At 41.6% G+C, this 24,681-nt stretch overlaps 1 protein-coding gene across 6 annotated transcripts in view; it reads right to left on the minus strand.

Moving 5' to 3' along the window:
* The window catches only part of PER3 (period circadian regulator 3), a 46,823-nt gene extending 27,763 nt beyond the window's left edge, over nucleotides 1-19,060 (minus strand). For all 6 annotated transcript variants that reach the window (XR_013993870.1, XR_013993871.1, XR_013993872.1 and 3 more), the window contains exons 1-14: nucleotides 18,928-19,060; nucleotides 18,197-18,588; nucleotides 17,651-17,796; nucleotides 16,704-16,819; nucleotides 15,218-15,419; nucleotides 13,196-13,247; nucleotides 11,384-11,526; nucleotides 10,029-10,107; nucleotides 8,382-8,488; nucleotides 7,977-8,133; nucleotides 6,531-6,636; nucleotides 5,470-5,598; nucleotides 4,784-4,910; nucleotides 3,645-3,747 (exon numbers count right to left, since the gene is read on the minus strand). Coding sequence is in view for 2 of the 6 variants with exons in the window: in XM_081057653.1 (XP_080913779.1) it covers nucleotides 3,645-3,747; nucleotides 4,784-4,910; nucleotides 5,470-5,598; nucleotides 6,531-6,636; nucleotides 7,977-8,133; nucleotides 8,382-8,488; nucleotides 10,029-10,107; nucleotides 11,384-11,526; nucleotides 13,196-13,247; nucleotides 15,218-15,419; nucleotides 16,704-16,819; nucleotides 17,651-17,796; nucleotides 18,197-18,375 (1,646 nt within the window). In the remaining 4 variants the exon portion in view is untranslated. The remainder of the gene's footprint in view (nucleotides 1-3,644; nucleotides 3,748-4,783; nucleotides 4,911-5,469; nucleotides 5,599-6,530; nucleotides 6,637-7,976; nucleotides 8,134-8,381; nucleotides 8,489-10,028; nucleotides 10,108-11,383; nucleotides 11,527-13,195; nucleotides 13,248-15,217; nucleotides 15,420-16,703; nucleotides 16,820-17,650; nucleotides 17,797-18,196; nucleotides 18,589-18,927) is intronic.
* Nucleotides 19,061-24,681: the final 5,621 nt, after the last annotated feature.

Here is a 24,681-nt window from a genome sequence, read left to right on the forward strand (position 1 = left end):
ACAGATTGCCCTTTAAGCATTGCTTTAGCTACATCCCACAAATTTTATGCTGTCTTTTCAATTCACTTGGTTCAAAACGTTTTTATTTTCCTTGAGACTTTGACCTGTGGGTTATTTAGAGGTATGTTATTTAATTTCCAAATATTTGGGCATTTTCTAGATAATCTTTGTTATTGATTTCTAGTTTAATCCATTACATTAGAGAATATACTCTGTATGATTTCTGTTCTTTAAAAATTGTTAAGGTTTGTATCATGGCCCAAAATATGGTCTATCTTTTTTTTTAAATTATTTTAATTTATTGGGGTGACAATTGTTAGTAAAATTACATAAATTTCAGGTGTACAATTCTGTACCACATCATCCACAAATCCCAATACATGGTCTATCTTGATGAATGTTCCATGTGTCCTTCAGAAATATGTGTTATGTTGTTGATTGAAGTATTTCATACATGTTAATCGGGCCAATCTTGTCAATAGTGTTGTTCAGGTTTCCTATATCTTTACTAATTTTCTGTTCACTTGTTTTATTAATCACAAAGAGAGGTGTGGTGCAGGTTCCAACTATCACTGTAGATTTATTTCTCCTTCAAGTTTTTATCCGTTTTTGCTTCATGTATTTTGAAGCTCTGATGTTAGGTATGTAAACATTTAGGACTGTTACATATTCTTAGAGAATCAACCCCTTTGTCATACAATATCCCTTTAAAACCCTGATAATGTTCCTTATTCTAAAGTCTATTCTGTCTAATCTTAATACAGCTTTCCAGCTTTCTTTTGTTTCTGGTGAGCACAGTGTATCTTTTTTATCCTTTTAACCTATGTTTTTATTTCCAAAATGGGTTCTTGTAGATAATATGCATAGGCATCTTGTTTTTTCATCCAATTTGACAATTTCAGTCTTTAACTGGTTGGTATATGAGATCATTCACATTTAATGTAATTATTGATAGTTGGATTAATATAAACCATATTGCTAGCTGTTTTCCATTTGTTCCATCTCATTTTTTGTTTTTTTACCCCTCCTTTTCTGCTTCATTTTGAGGTGTTTTAAATTCCATGTTACCGCCTCTACTGATATTCTTATACTTCTTCAAAAACTTTTTCTAATAATCGTCCTAAAGTTTACAATATCTATCAGTAAGGAGTCATTTTTTACCTCCAAATAACATAGTGCTTCAAGTGTAGTGTTGACAACTTTATGACAGAATATCCCCAATATCTCCCTCCTGTCCTTTGCAGTATTTTACCTGTTTCAAATGCAGAACACTGTTTTTGCTTTAGTCAGTTACCTTTTACAACAATTAAAAATTAAGTAAAAAGAAGAACTGATTTTACCCTTCATTTAGTCCATTTTCAGTGCTTTTCATTTGTTTGTGTAGATCGAAATTTATGTCTGATATCATATCATATTCCTTTTACTTTTAGAAATTCCTTTAGCATTTCTTATAGAATATATCTGCTGGTAATAAATTCTCCCAGTTTTTGTCTGAGAAAAATCGTTATATCCTTTCCACTTCTGAAAGATACTTCCCAGTAGTTGTAGAATTTTGCACTGACAGTTTTTTCTTTTTTTTTCTTTTTTTAAAGGAGGGCACAGCTCACTGCGGTCCATGCAGGGATCGAACCGGCAACCTTGGTGCTACCAGCACCACGTTCTAAACGACAGTTTTTTCTTTGAAGACAATACTCTATTTTCTTGTAATGTGCATGGTTTCTGAAGAAATGTCTGCTGTAATTCTGATCTTTTTTCTCTATCTATACGTAATCTTTCTTTTTTTGTCTACCTTCAAGATATTCTCTGTTTTCAGCAGTTTGAAAATGACATGCTGACGTGCATGTTGTTTTTATTTTGTGGTGGGTGTTTTTTTTTCCTTTTTAAAATTTACACTACTTGATGTTCTTTGGATCTGGAAAATCTTGGCCATTATTTCAAGTATTTCTTCTGGGATTCCAATTACTCATATGTTAGTTCATTTGATATTGTCCCAAAATTCTTAACATGCTCTGTTCTACATGTTTCTTTCTCTTTGTGTTTCAGTTTGTGTAATTTCTATTTATGTATCTTCAAGTTTACTGATTCTTTTCTTGGTTGTGTTGAGTGTCCATCAAAGGCATATATTCATCCCAAGCCTTTCTAACACTTCCATTTAATCTTTTATGTTCCACCTCTATTCTGTGATTACCTGTACAATCTTGCATGTTGCCTACTTTATCCATTTCAGAGCCCTTAATGTACTGTTTAGTTATTTTAAATTCCCCTTCAGATAGTTCCAACATTTGTGTCATAACTGACTCTTGTTGTGATGATTATTTTGTCTCTTGGCAGTTTTTCTTGCTGTTTCATGTGCTTCGTAATTTGTTGAAAACTGAACAGCTTGTGTAGAACAATAGAGACGGGGCCTGTGTTTGAGTTAATCTAATTAAGTTAGGCCAGGGTTGAAGTGTGTTGTTGCTTTGGTTTCACTCAAAGTCTTAGAGCTTTTAAATTCCTCTAGTGAAACTTTGTGTTTCAGGTGATGCTGGTTTGCTAGAAAGCATTTTCCCCCCACTATCATCTCCACTTTCAGCTTCTGGTCTTCCTTTTGCCTTGTGCCTCAGAGAAGGTCTTGTGCCAGTTGTTTGATTCAGTCAGCGAGGGCACCAGTATCCAGGGCACACATCTCACCTCTCCCTGAAAGTGTGCATCTCTCCTTAGATTTAGGCCTGTTGGCTGCCCTGTAACCTCCACAGTCTGATGGGTTCCAGAAAGACCATGAGCTTGCCATGTGTCTGGCTTTTTTCCTTGTAAGTTTGGAATAGTGCTCATTCCAGCAGTTCCTGAGCAGAAACCAAAGCACTCTCACTGAATTAGTTCAGTTCATGAATCATTTCTTTTCCTCAGGCACTGCATCACCCAAGAAGTGGAACATTCACTTATCTTCAACTTCCCTAACTGCTTGTCTGGCAGCTGGCATCAGTCTCTGTCGCTGATGAAGGGGCTTTCCATCTCTCCAGTGCTCCTTGCCCTTACATCTCAACTTTTAAAACTTCCCTTATCCTAGTTTAAAGCATAAACTGCTCTTGTAAGAAAAGTGGAACTATAAACTTAAAACCTGATATTCTTGTTGGCTCTGGCACCTTGTAAATATGTATACAGTGATCATTTAGTATTTTCCTTTTCATTAGTGTGTATCTCTACTCAATCTCTAATATTTAGATTATGACATTTTTGTTTTTAAGTTGCATACTTGTTTCTCTTGAGTGAGGAGTAATAAAGATTCTTTTCTAGTTCTTGTAGGTCTTAATATGTTGATAAAATCAAGATGCCCAAGTAACACTAGTTCTCCAAAGCTACACCTAATGGCAGCCAATTTTCCTTCTCCCCCTAAGTCACAGCCTATGTGTATCTAAGGAGTAGGGAGTTTTCATTTTCTAAAACAGCAGCAGAAGTACACAGGGTTAGCTATAGCTTACACTGTATAAAATGGTTTATGATTAAATTTTGATATTGGCTTAAACATACAGCCTTCCAAACAAAAGTACTGATGGTGTGACCAGACCAACGGTAGATGATAAGAAACTGGATAAAGCAGGAGGGGAAAAGAGATTTCTGCTCTGAGAAAAAATATAGAGGTCAGGATGTAAAACTGTGGAACCAACCTGAGGTGCTTGGCCAAGGCAGCGGCGAGTAACACGGACCGGGCCAGACAACAAAGAAAACGTTTAGGAAATGTAGACTTAAAATCTGCCCAAAGAATTTCCTCTGCCAGGACACAAGATAACAGCACACAGCAAGAAAGATATTTAAGATGAACTCTTCTGTACAGAGGGAATCTGATGGTTTCAAGGGACAGAAAAAGTTGTTATTTCTATCTTGTGCCCCTACATCTACAGGAGAAGAAACATACTATGCTAAACCTCCTATCAAAGTGAAAAGAAAAAACTGAAGTCCGCGACTTGCTATATCTGGAGGGCATCCTATGGGCTCCCAGTGCTACCATCTGCAGGAGCAGAAGTACGATTCTTTTTGTTGTGTAAATCATATGAACTTCTCAAAAATATAGCTGATATTATTATTATTGATCTTAGTGAAAACATTTCACCTCCACTGCGTAAAATACCCACATCTGACAATGATAGAAACCATTAATAACATTTATGTACCTAAAACCTCTAACAACTTCCAAAATTCTATTACTATTCAGGGAGGAAAACGAAAAGAAAGTTAGCTAAATTAGAAGTTAATGTAATTTGATCTCTGTGTTACAGAACTTTCTTCTGCTATATAACAAGTAGGTTAACTTTTCAAAAATCATGTCAATTGTCACAACTGACCCATTTGTATGGAGTGCTCGTTACCTCATATTCGAGAAGCACACACATGTATCAAGAAAAAAGCCAAGTTCTTTATCCAACTTAGGTCTTAAGTGTCCTCTACTTGTTTGAAGTGACAGGACGGGATTAGTATTTTAATCTACTTTGTTATCTGAAACGTATTGTAAAATTAACTCTTGGTTTACAGATAGGTCCTATGAGGGTAATCTATGAATTTTTTGGTGTTTTCAGAAACGTTAATTTTTCAGTATAAGTATACTGTAACTACGTTCTAATACCATTTAGCTCTCAGAATAGTATCTGCTGCTACCATCGTCATCATCATCATCATCATCACTATTATTATCTGGGCAAGTAAATATCAAAGCAGCAGCAAAGGTTCATGGCTTTATGCTCACACACTCGACATCTATGCAGAAGAAGGGAGACGTGGGAGGCGGTCCAGGGGCTGCCTGCTGACTCACCACCGAGCTGTCCCGCGCACCTCTCCACCGCTTGCTTGTTTGGTGATTTGGTCATTGACTCAATGTACAGCTGCTGACCCAGATTTTTTATTTTGTTTACATTGGTGTAGACCTGCTGCAAAGTCAACTTAGGAAAAAGAATGATAAAATGTTTCAATATTATAAAAATGTACATTAAAAGATACATAAACAAAATAACATTTACCATCTGGTTCTCTGAAGACATGATGACTAAAAGCACAGTAATAATGTTATTTTAGTTTCCCACGATACCACAGTGCAGTAGTACCAGTGAAACTTTAAATCAGTCTGTTCACAGATGTATTCATTTTTAGAAAGGACACAGTTAACCCAAATGTCACCTTCCAAAGGTGGAATTTTTTTACAGACATTTTCCCAAACCAAAATGGATTAGGGTGTCAACTGTCATATAAGGTCTTCAAATCAAGAACATATACTAAGTGTGAGGGATATAAATGATAAATGTCTAACTATTACATTGTTTTGTGCACCTGAAACTAATTTTAAAAAGTTAAAAAAAAAAAAATTAAATAAATAAAAATGAAAAAAAAAAGAACATATACTAAGAAGTCATGTGTTGAGGTGCAGAACTGGTACAGACACATTACAGGTACCAACACTGATTATGATAATGACTCCTGTACAGAAATCGTCTGCTCACTTACTGGTTCCTTCTGGCCGTCCTCCACGCACTGCCCACTGGAGTCACTGGAAGACGCTATGCTGATGTGATGCTCCTGGGACCCACTGCTTCCCAGACTCCCGTAGCCACTGGACGCACTCACGTGAACTGGCTGAAAGGAAGACGCCCACCATGAGTTACTGGCTACATGGCAATTAGAGGAGAGATGCGGTCTTACCTACCTCAGAGCCTGTCTAAAACCATCAGGAAATTACAACTCAAATTTCTGAAATCCCAAGTTAGGTGTGGGAAGGTTGGTGCTTTTAACCCTAATGCTAACATGAAAGATATTCCTCTCTCACTTCAGTAATGTTCAAGGGCAAAGTCTAGTTTTCTAGTGAAAGTGGGTATTTCTAGAACAAAAAAAATTGTAAAAAGCAATCCTATAATAATTTAACAAAACATGAAAATAAACTCGTTCTCTGTGCTGAGTTTAGAACAGACATCACGAATGAAATATAAACCATACTTTTCCCCAAGAACTTCAGATACTTTATGAATCCTACAGATTTTATGAAAGATATTTGGAAAACTACTGGGCTAACGGTTTCAGTAAACACTTCACATGTTCATCGATTGAATCTCTAGTAGAAATCACTTTTGGCATTTGTTTTCATCAGGTAGATTTTCCTAGTTTTGCCTTATAATTAGAGATACTGTGACCTGCCAAAATCCCTCTCCACTACATTTAAAATTGGCATTATTTTAAAAAATGCTGAAGCCAAAACCCAGAGGTTGAGTACACTGGTAACCATGCTTGGAACCCAAGAATTCTCTCATTTAGAAGTAAGTTCTGCCTTAATGTGACTCAGTTTTAAATGAGTTCTTATACAAATGTTCCGTATTTAACACACAAAAGGAAAACAGGTGAATGAAATGTAATTTAAAAACAAAAAAGAAGACAAAAATTTCTCGAATGTAGAGGGTAAGCGTTTCTCGCTCCTTGCAGTTTATTTTTGTGAAGTGACTTTACTAAGACTGAATGTTAAAATAAAACACGATTATGGGAATTTGGGGTTTGTTTTTTAAACTCTTTCATTTTACCTGTAAGAGAAGTTTATGAATTTGTTCTTGTAATTCTATTATGTCTTTGTCATTATTGTTCGTCTTTTTTATTCTGTTAGCAAAAACATCCTCATTGAGTGGACTCCTACAAGATACCAAGTGAAAGTCTGAGTCAAACAATTTAAAATGTACTTACAATGACGTCTAAAGTGATTTTTAATAGCATAGTCAATTAATAAATCTGCTTTTACTCAGTAACTCTTTGACTCTAAATATAAAAAATACGAAGCTAAAATTCTATTCACAGAGGTAGAGAAAATATTAAACAAATGAGACATTAAAGGCTTCTTTAGTTTCTCTGTCATTCTAGTCTTTCTACAATTATTTCAGCACTATATTTGTATGAATCTAAAATCAGTGACAAATAACCTCCTTAGCTACTAAAATATCTTCAGCAACTACTGGTCCCAAAATTTCACATTAACGGAGTAACCCACTGCGGGAATTTTAACACCTTAAGTTTGCTAAATAACATTTAATGTGTCAAGTGCCTAATAATTTAAGCTGTGTAGGAAAGATGATTCTGCAACACACCCTAGTGGTGAAAATGCGGCTTCACATTTATACTCATATCCTGGAGCCTTTTAAACCTATTATCCAAGATTTTAAATCTACAGTGAGAGGCAGACAGGTCAACAGGGAGAATAACAAAGAACAGAAAGGACCGACACTTACTTAGGACCTTCTCTGTAACAGGCCTTGTACTCGTTTTCTAATATAAAGTAAGAATAACATTCTCTAAACCCTGACCACGTGCCAGGCACTGTTCCAAGTTAGTGGAATTTGATGGCAGAAGGCTGATTTAAAAAGTTTTACATGCTCACTAAAGAGAACTTTAAAATTCTGAAAAGGCAACAACAACAACAAAAAATCTTACCCATAATCCTACTAATCCCATACATAAGCAAAATTTATATTTTAATTTACTTCCTTCTAATCTTTTTTATGTTTCATAGTTAGGGCATGTGTTTTAAACGTAATTATAATTATATAGTATAAGTTTGTATGCTGCTTTTTATATCTACTACATCAACTTCCCATGTTATATAATCTCTGTAAAATTTTTTATTGAGCAATATAAGCTGTCAAGCAAATATTCCAGTTTACTTAATGATAGACATTTAAGTTATTCTAAGTCTGCCATTATGATTATATAACATTGTAAAATGTCTTTTCTTTATAAATCTTTTCTGTATTTAGGCATATTTCCTTAGATTATTCCCATAATGGAATCATTAGGTCTAAGAGATAGAAATCTTTTATGGCTCTGTATACATAGTGCTAAACTGTCTTCCAAAAGCACTGAAAAAAAAAATCTGTGTTTTATTTAGTTCATGTGCTAACCAATTCAAAGAAGAGTAAGTGGGCAAAGGAATATTATTTGGTAAAAAAAAGATGTTTTAGAAAATGTGAAAACGGACATACGTTCGAACTTTATGCCGACCGATGATAAAAGAAACCTTCCGGCTCCATGGGTTCACAAAGCTGGACCAACTGGAATCCAGTACGATGTAATCTCCATTTTGTGTACAGAATCTAATGGGTGAATGTTCAAAGGGAGGATGACCTGCATACTTCAAGACTATATAAAATAGTAAGACGAAATTAGAATTCAACACATATTACAAGGGTCATTTTTAGGCATTTATTCATAAAGTCTTTAGAATGTAGTAGGAGAAAAAGTTGTTTTGGCAGTTTCAATACATTGTTTGCCTGGTTCAAGGTTAAACTCTAATGATTAGAGCTTATGAGAAGTGCTAAGATGAAATGAAATGAAAAATTAGATCCATGAATAAAAAACCCGCCTTCTCTCATAAAGGAGGGCCTTACCTTTTTGGTGGATGGCGACCATCAGAGAACGGTCTTCTGGGTGCAAATAGGTTAAGATAGACATTCCAACCAGGTCCTGAGGCAGATATCCCAGCAAAGGCACGGCTCTGGGCGTAGACACAGCACAGGCAGCAGCGTGAGAATCAAGTAACTTCTACACTCTACAGGCTCTTAAAAGCTACTTCTTTGTAATATTTTATTTTAAATTGGAGAAAGGTACACAAAAGATGTTCATTACAGCATCTGTAAGAGCGACAAATGACTTAAGTGCCCATACTGTGGGGAAATAGTTACGTAACATAAGACGTGTTCCAGCAACGTCATCTACGGAACCTACTAAAAAGCAGGTTCACAGGCTCACTGCAAGGTGACTAAGCCAGAATTTCTGGGGTAAGCCTGGGAATCGATATTTTTAACAAGTTCCTCAGAGGTCCTGGATGTCCCCCACTTTGCTGCCATTTAAAAGTCTACAGAGATCACACCATAATACAGAAAAATGCTTATGATGCAACACAAATAAAGCACGCCACAGATTATACAGTATGATGAAAAGTGCACTAAAACAATATCCCCTGAAAGGTAATACCAAATAGACAGGCAACCTGTACAGAAAGACACCTGCAGGATAACGGTTCACAGAAAAACAGCAATGACCAGACACTCGGGATGACTCAGAAAGAACTGACTCCATAAACATTTTCTATGTGTACAAATTGACAAATATTTTCTTATGTAATATATTTAAGCTATTTTCATAATATCTGTGGTTAAATTTTCTTACTTTCTACAGATTTTATTATACAGAATTATCTCATCAATTACTGTTTAGTTTTGGGGTAATTATTAGTAAATAAACCCATTTTAAGATGTTAAGATTTTTTAAAAAATCAAAATTAATACCTATCATAGTGTGCCAGGCTTTATACTTATTGTGATATGGTGCTTGTTTCCCAGATTTTTAAATTTCATGACTAAGTAAAATTTTTAAATAAATGTGGGAAAAGGAGGGTATGGGTTGGGATAGCAATGTTTTATTTTTCCAAATAAAGAGAAAAAAAAAACAATAAGCACCAACTACTATCCAGTATTACTATTCTTTAAATAAGAAACACTGTTTTAACACCTAAAAGAATAGGAAGAACTTAAGTTCAAAATAAACAATAATTTTAAAAAATAAATTTAGTTCCACACACACAAAAAATCTTATTTTTCCCCTCCCTTCAGACAAAAAAAAAAATTCATCACAAACTGGTCTAAGAAGCACTTGTCTAGTGGAAATAACAATGGAACAGGTGCTAGGAGCCCACAGTTGTCGTTTTCACTGAGTACGATTACATACACATACATTCCTGGCAAATCGGGCCCCAGGTTCATTGCCCTCTGTAAAATGGAACAATAATTCCTGACTTACCTAAAGCAGACTACTGTGAAATCTGATAAATCTAACAAAATCTTATAAGTATAACACGCGAAATACTGACATTAAAAATTTAGAAAACACAAATAATTTCAAACTAATAAAAATCAAATAGGCAAATGGATAGACATCAGATTTGTAATACAGATGTATGTAAGCATATGTAAACCTTTTCATATTTTTATTTATTTTCTGAAACAAATTTCTTTCGTGCTTACAGAAGTACGTACCTTTCGTCTATTTCTAGAAAAACACACCCTGGAGTGTGTGTTGTGGTAAAAATTCTTTTATCCACTGGGATTCGAGGAGCTACAAAAACAGAAAGATTCATTTAAAGGCAAATATCATTAACCATCTACTGAAGTAACCAACCACTAACAAAATTTCTGTATGAAATTAATCTAATAGTCAAAGTAGGAGTAACTTCCAGTTCAGGACTACAAAGTTGAGTTATATTTAGTGGTTGTATTAACTAAGCACGTAGGGTTTGAAATGTCAGTATATGAGCATTTTTAATTTGCGTAATAACATTGGCATGGTCAGTTCTGCAACAGCTTGCGTGGAAAATGTAGTCATTAGGGGACAATTTGAGCATAATGCTAACTTTGCATTTGCTTATACATGATTTCATTTGCAAGAAACATGAGGTGAATGCAGAAAACACCCAACTGAATGGAGTCGCTTAGGAATACACAAAAACATGCCCACACCTCTAACACCTTTCTCCTACCTCTGTGCACCGCGTGTGCTATGAGACATGCATGTCCCACCCGATGTTAGAACTTCCTGTCGGATTTCACAGACCCTACCTTCCACCCCTTACAATAACTCAGGAGCTGCAGTCATTGCAACACCCACGTCCTATGAAAACTGCAGGGCATTCCATAGTGAGTGTTTGTATATTTCTTAATCATTCCATGTTTAAAACTGAGTTATCATTTTTATTAGATCCCTGTCTTATTTGTAACGTGTGGTTGAGTGCTGTGCCCCGACCTCATTTTTCCTATAGGCCCTGTGGCTTTTATCGTGCAATTTTTTTTTTTTTTTTTGGCATAGGATGATCATTTTTAGAAAAGCATACGCTACATTATAGCAGAACGGAGCGTAATTCCTTGTAATAAAAGGAAGCTGTTTCTGTATTAATGTGTGAATTTAAAAATGTAGTTCTGCCACCAGAAGACATAAACTATACTGAAAAGTTTATATTTGCACAAAGTAAAAACCTGGCCGTTTCAAACATAAATTCATTCTTGTGGCCTTGCTGTACAACTTCAGTGATTATTTCACACAAGAGAGACGTAAAGGCCACAGGATGGTCGCCGGCGGAGAAAGGATTAGAGAACCAACTATCTGTGGCAAGTGCATGCTTAGGCCCTTGAAAAAGAGGACTGCACAAGAGGTCGAGGTCAGTAAACAGAGACGGCAGGAGAAGCAGCTGCAAACGCTCAGAGAGCAGGGCCACGCTGAGGGCCCGAGCACTCCCATGTTCCACGCCGGCCGGCCGGCCGCAGGGAACAGGCTCTCGGGTTCCTACCTGACAGGCTGACAGGCTGCCTCTGACCCCACAGCAGACACGCTCACTTACCTTCGTAACCAGAATGAATCTTCTCAGCCAGGGTGAGACAGCAGGGCTCGGATTCTGGTCCAGCAAAGCCACGTACATGAATCAAATAGGGGATAATCCGGAACGGGTAGCAGTGCTTCTCTTGCTGTCTGTCTTCACCTCCACTGCAAAGAGTAAAACTGGTCGGTGCCGGCCCTGATGCATCCATCAGGGGCCACCGGGACACACAGCTGGGACAAATGTTACTGGGCATTCCCTAGAGACTTGTGGCCACATCTCAAACATTTAAACATATTTATTTCAAAAAGAAGGGGAACTTCAGTTTAAATGCTCAATACTCGAGGGCAATGATACTCCCTTGTTACGGAGTGAGTGGGAGGTTCACGGAGAACTGGCGTGGATGACGGGGAGTGTCAAAACAGAACCGGTGACTCCTTTTCTTTTCTCCTGACCTCCAGGCCCCAAGCCAGTCTGACTCACCCACTTCTGCTGTGAAGGGGGACAGGCATAACTACCGGCGTCACACGTCTAAACTGAGTGCCACATGGCAGAAAACTGGGTTCCCTGTGGTCACGTGCCAAGTTCTCCGTCGTCCCTTCCTAGACTCTAAGGATGCATCAACACACCACTTCAGCCGGAGACACCACGCTCACTGGTGTAGGACGCTGTGGGCAGTCAAGTGCTCCCTGAGGCTCCTGGCTCGGGAGGGGCCACGGCAGGGCTGGGCCCTGTGCACCAAGGGCCCCCTCGCCCCTGCTTTCGCATTCCCACACAAGCTCTCGAGGTAGGGTGGCTCTGATGCACAACGACCAAGGTTTTCACCCTGTCTTATTGCTCCAGCTGCCCAAGGGATGTTTCTACTTGGACATTCATGCCACTATCCCCTCAAAGTCAAAATGTCCAGACTGAATTCATACCTGACCATGCCTAGCAATCATGCCTCCGCTCCTCCCATCGCTGACATGGGACTGCTGATCCCAGTGGGGCCGTAGCTGCCCAGAGGGTCCACAGCCCACTCCCCATCTCACTTTCTCTTTGCTCCTCACATCCAGTGTCTTCTCACAGTTCTCCAGTCTCAACTGTGACCTTGCTTCCTCTGTCACTGGGACATGAGTGCCTTCTCCTGATACTGGCTGACAAGCATCTGTCCTCGTACTTCCAGCTCCCCTCCCGTTTCTGGAAATGACTTTTCCAGGCTCCTCCAGTCCCAGGGTTCTCAGTGCCATTTGTGTGCTGATGACTTGAATATCTGTCTCTAGCCCGGATTTCTGCCCTTAACTCCAGATTCATGTATCAATGCCCAATAAACGTCACAACATTTTATTGTGAAACTAACATTAAGGTTAATATAACATTAACATATCTGTAAATTTAGAAGAAAAAAACCCCTGAGTCCTGCCAGAAATGAACTCCTATTAAAATTTTGGTCTATTTTCTTCTAGTTTAAATCCTTCTCATAAATATACCTATCTTGCTTTCTCTAAAGTTACTCAAAGTTTCAATAATTTTAAACGTGTCCAAATAACAAAAAGGAAGGCAATAGAAACAAAAGAGCCCCAAACCCTGGTCATCTGAAAATGTACTTAACCTCCAGTGATTCTGACATGCCCCTGGGTGAAAATCATCTTTCTGACCTTTTTTCCTATTGCATTATCTACTTTTGTCGTGGGATATGTTCCTTCCCCTCAACCAAAATACAAACTTCTGCGGCAAGAAGCAAGGCTTGTCTTTTGTATCCACAACAGACCTAGCTGAATAAAAGAGCATCAAGTAAGTGCTAAATCACATCAGAGCGCGGTCCCGGCTTCCGCCCCCACCAGCCCCTCCACTTACCGGATCCTACAGAAGAAGGATTTCACTGGAGTGTACTGGTACTGGGACGCTGCTGGAGACAGAGACACATTGTCACTCACCCTTCCCAGAGAACCCCGCAGAGCAGCCCTTCCAGACAATGGCACACTGTCACCACACAAACAATAAACTACTTTTCCCGAGAGGTACTCTTGATGAAAATAGGACCATTTCTCCTCACTTGGAGATCCAGTCGCGTCCGGTGTTTTCCAAGGGCTTTCCCATGCTAACAGTCACCTAACAGTCACCCTCCAGTGAGACAGTGAGTGTCCCACTTGCGTCTCTCCCTTACTACCCCGTCGTCCCTTGTTGTTTCTACAACTGCCCTGCCCATTTTCGTTACTTTATACGTCAGCGTAATGATCCTTTGACAATTATTTTGGTGGTAATATTCCATTCCACTGCAGTAGTCTGGACATGTCTCAAAAACTGAGAATTTAGACTACTTACAGCTCTATAGCATACTTATATGATGTACAATTTTCTCTCATTTTTTTCTTTCCTTGGATAAATTCTCCAAAGTTGTGTTCCTGGCTAAGTGATACGATCATTTTATGATTCTCATCATGTGTTGGCAAACTAAAAAGTCCAGATACTCGTCATCCCCGATTGACAGACAAGGTTGACTATTAAGTTTGGGTGCCCCAGAGGCAGATGCCAGGATGAGATCAGCTGTGTAGGAGACTTGGGGAGAGGGAGGAGGAGAAGGTGAGAGGAGCCCTCTACCCCCAGTGTAGGGCTGACACCTGTAGAAGGAGCGAGAACGAAGGAAGATGGTGGGGGGCAGTCGGCCTGCAGCACAGCTGAAAGGACAGCATGACCAGGCAGCCAAAGGGAAGGCCAGACCACGGTCATGCCCTGGGGGAGTCCTGCATCTCCACGGAATGGTCCTGCCACAGTACCCACTCTGTGCACAGGCGATGGCTAAGAGCAGCCCACAGGAAGTTAGGTCCCCTGAAGCCAGGAGCCATGCTCTTTCTCAGCCACTGCTGTCACTGAGGCACAGAGCTAAGTGACTCACTCGAGGTCACACTGCCAATAAGTGTAGAGACAGATTTCACCTTGGTGGGGTGAGCCCAGAGCCCCTGCTCTTAACCACGGCCCGCCTGACAGTGTGACTGCCTGAAACTGTTGCTGCCACGCAGGAGAACTGTCACCAGACAAAGGCATGCCTTTGAAAGGGGCACCAAAGTCTGGTTCCTGTCCATAGCAATCGTCTCAGGAAATTAGGGATATCTTTGAAACATCCTTATCTTGCCCTCATTCCTCCATGAGCTTACCTAAACCTTTACTGAGGCAGTTTCTAGGTTAGGACTAGAGCATAGTTAGAGTAAAAATTCCTGACACTTACTTGATCCAATTCTTTCATTTATTTTTCACAGGCACACTGTAAGAACTGTCTTCTGGTTTCAGAATTCTGGGACTGTAACTTTGATAGTTCTATGAATTTTGATAGTTTGATCATTGGTCCCTTTACTTTTAAACTGGAATACATGTGGTTTTTTACCCATGTACATTGTCCTTGATCCTTCGAAAGCCCATTTTCTGATTGTCCCTATGATCCTTCCTTAGACGTGCCAAACCCTGGACCATACTCAATATTTTGGTGCTATAGCATTTGTGTGGTTCATGCTTCTTCAGTATGTATGTAATAGCTTGGCTTCAAGTATTTCCTTGGTTCCTGTAACTGAGGGTTTTTGTGAACAAATGCTCAGAAGGTATATTCAGGGAACTCGAACCAGAAGAAATACAAATAGTCAGGAAATACTTGGGAAGAGGTTCAGCCCCCTAATCTTCCCTAAGAGGCAAATTTAAACATGTCTGAATGACCACTTCACGAGTCAATAATATTAATGCAAAGAAATCAATAAAATTGATGCAAACCACTAGCACGAGGGTTGTGAGGACACGTGATTAATGACACTGTCAGTTGGTACAATCTTCTGGACTTTTTATATTTATATTTATGAGGCGAGATAAACATCTGAATATTGGTCCTGTTACCTCTTTGGGTCCAGTTGTTCCAGAAGGGAAGCTGAGTGTGGGCAGTATGTGTGTAGAACACCCTTACATCTTGAGGGGCGAGCAGTTCAACAAAATGAGAGGACGCCAAGAAATCTTTCTTACAACCCAGGATCGAGGTAGCTTGTTCAGAAATGTGCACTAACCTTCCAGACAGAAATGAAAAAACTGCCACAAAGGTATCCTATGAAAAACGTTGAAAATAAATGCAAATATTGAGATACTGACGAGCAATGTTCTCTGAAAGGTCAACTTCTTCTAGATTTCTACCATGATCAACAGCTTGAAACACACACACACATCCTGCAAAGGCAACAAAACTCTCCAATATACTTCTTAATTATCACCGTAAAACCTGCATTTTACCTTCTGAAGGTTTGATTTCTGTACCAAAAGATATACCAGCTCCTTCTACACTGACTAAACACCCATACAATACACACACACATGCACACGTGCACACACATGCACACACGCGCATGCACGCACACACATGCATATGTGCACGCACACGCGCCCATGCAGACACTTCTGCTTCCCTGTCCTCTGCAAATTGTGCTTTACACCTAGCGGGACTTTCTTCTCTTCACCAATGCACATTCTAGGCTTCAAGACCAAGGTCACGATTCCCCTCCAACACGTTGTCTTTAACAAACCTCATTACATAAGAATGTCTCTAATGTGTTCCATTTAGACATAAATATAACTGTGTTATCATCAACCACTGTTTGTATCTGCTATCATTGGCCTATGTTTTCTTCTCTAGCTTTGTTTTGAAGATCTTCAAGGGGAAATGTTTTCCTAAACTTTTTTCCTTAAATCTCCATGGCACCTATGACAGCACTATGAACACACCAAGTAGTAATATAAGCATTACTGTTGTATTAGGAAGAGACTACATTCCAATATTATAAAATCCTTACATTATAATTATGTTGAGGCCTAAATATAAAATTAAGTAATCTCTACTGTATCAACAAAACATGAGGCTTAATTATTCTGTGAACATGAAAAGATTAAAAAATGATATACTAAATGTCTCTTCCAAAATTTTACGAAAAAGAACAGCATCTCAACTCACCTGGTCTATAAAATCCAGTTGTTACAACGTGAAGTAGTAGGTATTGAACTAAGAATGATATAAATAGAAATTAACAATTCGGAGATTAGAATAAAATGCAGGAAATTACTCCGCAGAGTTATCTTTCTCTCTTAGTTTGAGAGAACTCAGGGATGCTAAGGAGACAAAGGCACCTCATGACCAAAGCAAAGCAAACCACCGCTTACGCACAGCTTCCTGTTCTCAGACGGTTTTTTTTTACTCTGGCAAGGGCCTTATTGGCAGTTTTCTCCTATTTACCTCCATCTGTGGTTACTGAAACTCTGAGTTCTTATCTTAAAAACCTACATCTAGGTACAGTTAAGAAAAATCACCCAGGTTGAGATGGCAAAATTCGTGAATTCTTACTGTGTTTTTGGAAGTGTGTTCTGAAGCAATAGTGGCCAGTTCCGCAAGACTGTAGGTGGTCACAGCTGCTTTAGGTGCTCCATTTTGACTGAGAATCTGGAAAAACTCACTGTTTGCTAAGAAACACAGGAAAATAAATAGGTAGTCCAGTGAAAACAGTATTTTTGGAAGTCATTTTTGTTGCTGTTAAAGCTGGCTTATTTTTTTTAGGATGAGGACACCTCAGTGTGTTTTCCTCGAAACCAGATTTTTTTCTTTCATCTAAAATGCAGATAATTGTGTAAACTTAAGAGTATGAATTTTATCAATCGTGCATGCTATACATCCCAAGGAGCAAGACATGTTTAAGGTACTAAAACAAGGTACTGAAACCGAAAATTCCAAATACATACACAGGACATTGTGATGGCAGAAACATGACTCCAGTATTCAGGAACCATGTGTCATATATGAAGCCACAGAGGTTTGGGCTAGAGAGTTGAGCACTTTATGAATTCTCAAGAAAAGTCGGCGAGAAAAAAGTGTTTACAACTGTTCATTTTTAATTTGGTAAATTCTTGATTTAGAAAAGTATGTGTATGACAGGGTAAACTTCATTTCGTCAAATGTATTTCCGCCCCCCCCCATGCCCATAGAAGACAATGCTCCTTTAAAAAGCGAGTCCTCAAAATGTGCTTTTGCTAACCTCTACTCTCCTGCACCAAATCAATGAAATACTGCAGTTACTAAACTACGATTACACAAGGTTCTCCTGGTGTTCCCACTTTGAGAAACGAAGACGCTAATCACATCAGTACAGATCTGCTCATCTTGCAGAGAGCACCATAAAAACCTCAAATCTCTGTGCTTTTTCTGTGACTAAAAGCACACTGACAACTCACGTGGCCTGACCGACGTTTCTGAGCGCCCGTGCACTTGCACGACTGTTTTCTCCCCCGCTCATTTACCTTGCACACTGTGCACACAGCGCAGCGCATAGTTGAGGGCATCTAGAGTGCTTGGTTTGTTGCGCCTCTCTGATGGGAAGCTTTTTTTCATTTCTTGAACCACCATCATCAGCTCTTCAGAAACTCTGTTTCGATCTTGCTGTTCACTGTAAGATAAAAAGCAACTCCACACTTTCAAGTATAACAGCCAACTTTCATTGCACGGCGTTAGCACGTGCCGAGCCGCTTTCTAAGTGTTCAGCCAACGGGGACCACTTCCTGGAGCTCACAGGGTGACCCCCCGTTGCAGGCGGGGGAAGCCCCGCCAAAGAAACTGGCCAGCGTCCCACGTCCCACGGGCTCATTCCCACTTCAGCCCCAGCTCACACTCCTCAGCTGCTGCTTATCTACCTCTGGTGCTTTGGTGACTTGTTTCCCAGCGCATTTCATTCAAAGGGTTCCCTCAACTTTCTCCTCGACTCACAGACACAAGAAAGAGATGCCAACCCTCCTCTCCCCTTGACTAGGTCCGCAAAGCACAGCAAACGCGCCAGGCTGTAGGATCACCTGTGGCTGCCCTGCAGGGATGTGCGCTGAAGCGGGCATTTCTGGCTCCGCGTCTCCGCAGACTCTTTCCCCGGGGCCTCGGCACCCCCGGCCCGCGGTCCTTCAAGCTCCTCCGGTTCAGTCCCCCCGGAGCCACGAGCTTCCCCGCCGGACACCTCCAGCTCGGCACGGCGGTCCATCTTGGGCTCTGCAGCCCCCGATCCGAGCCTTGCTTCTTTCTTATCTTGCAAGCAGCGACACAAATTCTTCCTCCCTTTCGTCCATGCCGTTGCATTAAAGAAAACTATCAGTCGTCACAGAGCGGCAATCACTCCTCTCCGCCCACGTGAAGGCACGTGTCTTCCCAGTACTGCCAAGCCACCTTGGATGTCGCCACGCCCCGGCGACCCCGCCTGGGAGGTGAGGGGAGACCAAGGTGACAACACTGCGACAATCCAGTGCTGGAAACCGGGTTGTGGCTGGCCGGCTGGGCAGCCCCCGAGAGGACCCCCAGCCCGGGCCAGACCCGGAGTCACCGACTTGCCCACGGGCAGCTCCGCGGAGTCGGCGCGCGCCCAGAAATGGGACTCCGGGAAGCGGGCAACTTTAAGCACAAAGTTCCGGGGACCCCAGGTTCCCAGCCCAGCGGCGCCGCCCCGCCTCCAGTCCCAGAGCGGAGGGCACGCTCGGGGCAACCTCCAGCCGCGCGGCCGGCGGGCTCCCAGGCCTCCCAGCCCGGTACGCGCACTCACCCGCCGCAGCCGACAAGCCCCTCGTGCAGTCGCTCGCCCAGTCCAGCCCCGCGGCGGAGTCCCGAGGCCCGCCGCGTGCCGGGCAGCCACCGGCGCCGCGCCCCCCAACGCCACGTGACGCGGCTCCGCCCCCCGGCCTCACGATTGGCCACCGCCGCCGGTTCTGCGGGCTCCCATTGGTTCGGAGGCGGGGCGCGAACTGGGGCTCCCGGGTTACATAACCGAAGGCGAGTGGGCGGGGGCGAAGGTTCCCAGAGCTCCTTACATAACAACCGCGCTCGGGCGGAGGGCGGCGCTCGGCCAATCCCGGCAGGCTGGCGTGTAGGCTGGGGGCGGAGGGGCCCTGAGGTGGCTCGATCCTGGGCACGCGAGTCTAGTGCCCGGCCCTCTTCACGGCTCCGGGGGATGGGCCGCGGGGGCTACTGGAGCCAGCGCGGCAGTGATAGGACGTTCCGTCGGCCACTCACGGGGAGGCGGGACCCTGGCGGCGGGGGTGGGCGGGGTCGGCGCGGCCTCCACGTGAGGGACTGCGGGCGGAGAGCGAGGCAGCAGGTGGCCCGGGTCAGGGAGGCTGGTAGGGAACGTGGGGGCTGGCGCGTGGGGATCCCCCTGGGCAGCCGGAAGGAAGGACTGGGCATTCGAGCGCTTTCGCTGCGTCTTCTCGGGTTCCCGTTGTTTCCATCTTTCCTAACCTGGCTCTCGCTCCCGCCCGCTCTTTCGGTGCGGGGCTTGGCGGACCCCGGAGGTCGAGCCGCGCAGGAAAAGTCGAAGCCTATTTTTAGAAACGTAATTTTGACCTCGAAATTTAAACATTTCCTTGGCCTTCCTAAAGTTACAGATTCACTTGGCAAGTGTAGGGAGACAAGTGTATGGAAAAGGCACTCGTTTCAGAAGAGGCAGGTGCAGAGAAACCTTTTGAAAACACCGGTGTGAAGGCTCCTTGGAGGTTGTGTACCGACGCATCCGAAATGCAGAGCGCAGGGCGGAGCGCCAGCCCCACCGCCCGGTGCCTGCACATCCAGGAGCTTCGGCATTTGTTGAGGGAACGGAAGGAATTGCATGTAAAGGCGCAGGGAGAAGCGAAGTGTGCCAGTTGTTCACGACACATGTTGGATAAACTACCTTATTTTCCAATGATGGCCGATTTCTCTCCTCTGAAGCTCTGTTTTTTCAAATTGCATCCATTCATTCGACAAGTATTTATTGAGTGCACATCTGGGTAGGGATGACTGTGGTCCCTGGGGATAGAGTGGTGGCAAAAGTCCCTGCCACTGAGGGAGTCTATGTGTTATTGACATAAAACGTATCAACAACTTCATAAAGCAAGTATAGAAAGTGGAAAGTGCTACGTAGCGCACAAAACAAGCTAGTGGGATGAGGACTAGCAAGGACAGGAGAGCAGGCTGAAGGAGGCAATAAGCACATCAGCCAGTGAGCAGAGAAGGCCGGCCTGAGAAGGTGAAATTGAAACCTGAGTGAGAGAAGGGGCTGGGGAAGTGGACCCAAGAGGGAAAGCACCTTGCAGAGGCCCTGAAGCAGAGCAGGTTTGTTGTCGAGAAACGGAAAGCGTATACCTTGCCTGGAGCAGAGTGGGGGGGCCGAGAGTGGTGTGAGATGAGGTCTGGAGGTTAGGAAGGGCCGGGTCATGGTGGGCCTTGTAATTGGGGAAATGGACTTGGGACTTTTTTCTAGTAGTAGTGGGAAGAGGAGGATTGCAAGCGAGACAGTGATTTGTATCAGTCAGACGGCTGCACAGAAAACAGTTAAGAGTTGGGACGCTGATGACTAGAAGAGGGCTTCGGATAGCTTGGGGGGGTGGCCTGTGAAGGTGGTGAGAGGGGAGACTGGACTTGGGATACATTTGAGCGCAGAGCCTTGCTAATGAATTGAAATATATGTTGGGAGAAGCAGAGAGCAATCAAGGGTGACTCCTGTGTCTGGTTTAAGCAGCGCTGTATAGGATGTGACAAACTTATGGGCAAGTCGGGGATGGTATGTTTTGATAAAGGGGGGATCAAGAGTTACGCTTTCACTTGTTATGTCTGAGACGTGCATTGCATAACCAAGTGGAGTTGTCCAGGTAGGCAACTGGACTTTCCAGGCTGGAACTTAGGGGAGAGGCCAGGGAAGGAAACGCAGCTTACATTTGGGAGTTGGCAGAGTGTGTCTGGAGTTTACAGCGATGGGGTGAACCACTATCACTGAGAGAGTGCAGACAGAGGGAAAAGGGCCCAAGACCCAAGGCCAAGATCTGGGGCATACGGATTGTGGAGGTCCAGCAGAGAGCCAAGCTAAGAATAAGGAGCAGGAGGTGACGTTGAAAGAAAACTAGAAAGTGGGGGGTCACGGAAGCTGGGATTTCAAGGAGGGAGTTGGCAACTATCAAATGCTGGTGAGAAGCAGAGGAAGACAAGGACAGAGCACTTCCTGTTGGAGTTTACCAAGATGGTGACTTTAGTTAAGGATGTCAGAGTCGTGTGGAGTGAAGAAAAAGTGGGACGTGAGCCCATGACCATAGGGAGCAGCAGGGAGGAATTTTACTGTGAAGACCTATAAACAAGTAAGTGTTTGCTGGAGGGAGGGATCGCTGTTACTGCCTGTTTGATAGGGTGACCCAGGAAGGAGGGAGAAGTGAAGGATGCAGGCAGGAAGAGCTGCGGAAGGGAATTGCTGGAGGACAGTCCCTCGTTTGGGGTGAGGAGCAAGAGCCTTGGCCAGAGGCAGGTGCTTCTATTAACAGGTATGGAGGCAGGAGAGGATTGTGTGTGGTCCTGTCGGTGTAAAGACAAGGCGGAGACTTAAATGCACTTAGAGGACTTTTAAATGCTTGCTATTTAAAGGATGAGAAAAAAACAATTATTCTCTAATAATTGTGCCATAATTGGTTTAGTCAATTCTAGTTTTAGTTTTTCAGATTAAGTTTTCTGCTAGTATGAAAAGCAGCTCAGTTGTAAATAAAGATGTTTATTTTTAAATACATTTAAGTAGTCTGGTCCATTTATTTAAACTTATTTTTTCTTGATATCTGGTGGTAAGGAGAATTTTGATTAAAATTTGTACTTAGTTTTTTATTTAAGTATAGTTGATATACACTATTCTATTAGTTGTACCATTTCAGGTGTACAATACTGATTTGATACTTTTATACCTTACAATGTGATCACCCCACTAAGTGCAAACATGTCACAGTATTATTGACGACATCCCCCTCCACCTTTTTCACCCATCCCCCACCCTTTTGATCTCTGTTCCTATGAGTGTTTTTGTTCTGTTTGTTTGCTTTTTTAGATTCCACAAAGAAATGAAACTGTACAGTATTTGTCTTGGACTTATTTCACTTATCATAACACCTCTAGGTCCACCTATATGTTTGCAAATGGCAAGATTTCATTCTTTTTTATGGCTGAATAATATTCCATTGTATATAATGTACATCTTCTGTAGCCATTCATCTATATGTGGACACCTAAGTTGCTACCATATCTTGGCTATTGTAAATAATGCTGCAATGAACATAGGGGTGCAGATACCTTTTCAAAATAGTGTTTTTGTTTTCTTCAGATAAATACTCAGAAGTGGAACTGCTAGACTGTATGGTAGATTTATTGTTAGTTTTTAAAGGAATCTTCATTCTGTTTTCCACAGTGAATGCACCAATTTGCAGTCCCACCAACAGTGTGTGAGGATTCTCTTTTCTCCATATCTGCATCAACCCATTATTTGTTGACTTTTTGGTAATAGCCATTCTGACTGGTGTGAGATGCTCTCTCATTGTGGCTTTCATTTGCCATTTCCCTGATCAGTGACGTTGAGCATCTTTTCTTATTGGTTGGCCATCTGTATGATCTCTTTGGAGAAATGTCTCGTCATGTCCTCTGCCCATTTTTTGATCAGATTATTTTTTTGTAGAGTTGTATGAGGTCCTTACATATTTTAGATATGAACCCCTTATATCACTTGCAAATATATTCTTTCATCCATAGGCTGTCATTTTGTTTTGTTGATGGTTTCCTTTGCTATGCAGAAGCTTTTAAGCTTGATGAAGTCCCATTTATTTTTGCTTTTGTTTATCTTGTTGAGGGGACATATCCAAAAAGACATTACTCAGACTTATGTCAAGTAGTTTACTACCTATGTTTTCTTCTAAGGGTTTTATGGTTTCAGGTGTTACATTTAAGTCTTTAATCCATTTTCAGTTAGTTTTTGCATGTTTATCTGTCCAGTTTTCCCAGAGCATTTATTGAAGATTGTCATTTCTCCATTGTATATTCTTGTTTCCTTTGTTGTAGATTAATTGAAGTCTGGTCAATTTTAAAGCAAACCACCCCCACTCAAAACCAATAAAAAATATCACCATACTTGAAAAAATTTTATTACTGATGCAAATATAGTATTGTATAGTAGTCAAACTCATTAGAAAATACAACACAAGGGGAATTTGCCCCTAGTCTTTGACTGAGATTGCTGTCATGAAGGCAAATGTTAAGAAACATTCTATTTCTTCTCCTCCCGGTGACAGGTAGGCTTGCTTTCCCCACCACCTGAGGTTATACATGGTCATGTCACTTGCTTTGGCCAATGAAATGTGAGCAGAGTTCTTGGCTCCACTTCCAGGTGGACGTACTGTACTTTGCTGTGTATAATGTGCACCCACGTTTTTGGCCCAAACTTTCAGGAAAAAAAATTTTTTTTTAATTCAAATTTTTGTTTGTTTACATTTAGGTTCTTGTTTTTTGTATTATAAAGGAATTTTAGCATTTATTTTTTAACATTATGGTACAAGAGCTTTTATGTAACAAATAATTACAAAACACAAGAAACTTTATGTACTGGTAACAAATTTACCATATTTACGCATCACAGAAGGCCATAGAAAGTTATTGCAAATTTGTTGTAAATTCAACAAAACCGATTATTGTATTCCAGGGTATTATTTTGCATACAGATATCATTATTGATTTTCAGTTACACTTTTAACTCATAAGCATAAATAAAAGTAAAAAAATACATATAGATACGGAATTAGCACTATCCATACATAATGCGCATCCTTATTTTTCCCTCACGAATTTGGGCAAAAAACTGAGCATATACGTGGCAATATACGGTAATTCCTGGCCTTCCCTTCCTGCTGCAGTGATGAGCTGAAACAAATGTTTACAGAAGTTCCTCTCTAAGGGACTGATGACAGAGCCTCCCTGTTGACTGGCACTGGACGCGTAGCATGAGAGGAAAAAGTTTTAAGCCGTTATGATTTGGGGGATGTTTGTTATAAAGCACATCTCCAACCCATCCTGAGTGATACATACGGTGTCCAAAAACTTTAGCAAGTCCAGTGGACTTGCGTAGCTTGGACACTGGGTGGATGATGGTGCCGTTCTCTGGGACAGACACTGTTCATGACAGAAAGTGGAGCATGAGGCAGGGACTGCTTAACTCCGTTTGGTGAATGTTGAGTTTGAGGGGCCTCTGTCTACTAGACCAGAAATCATCTGTAAGTTAATAAATAGAGATATCATGGGAACAGATGAGATTGGAGAGGAAGCCGACTGGAAAGACAAGTTGGCTGAGGACCCAGCCCTGGGGAACCCAGACACTTAAGGAAGGGGCAGAGAAAGAGGAGCCCGAACATGGTAGATTTTCCTTCAAAATCTTGAAAATGGCACCAGACATTCATACAGATTTCATTCTATAAAGGTCCTGAACAGAAGGCACAATGACAATTCTTTCCCAGGACACAAGAGTATGTCAGAC

The sequence above is a fragment of the Rhinolophus hipposideros genome, assembly GCF_964194185.1.
Source record: "Rhinolophus hipposideros genome assembly, chromosome: 8".
Lineage (NCBI taxonomy): Eukaryota > Metazoa > Chordata > Mammalia > Chiroptera > Rhinolophidae > Rhinolophus > Rhinolophus hipposideros.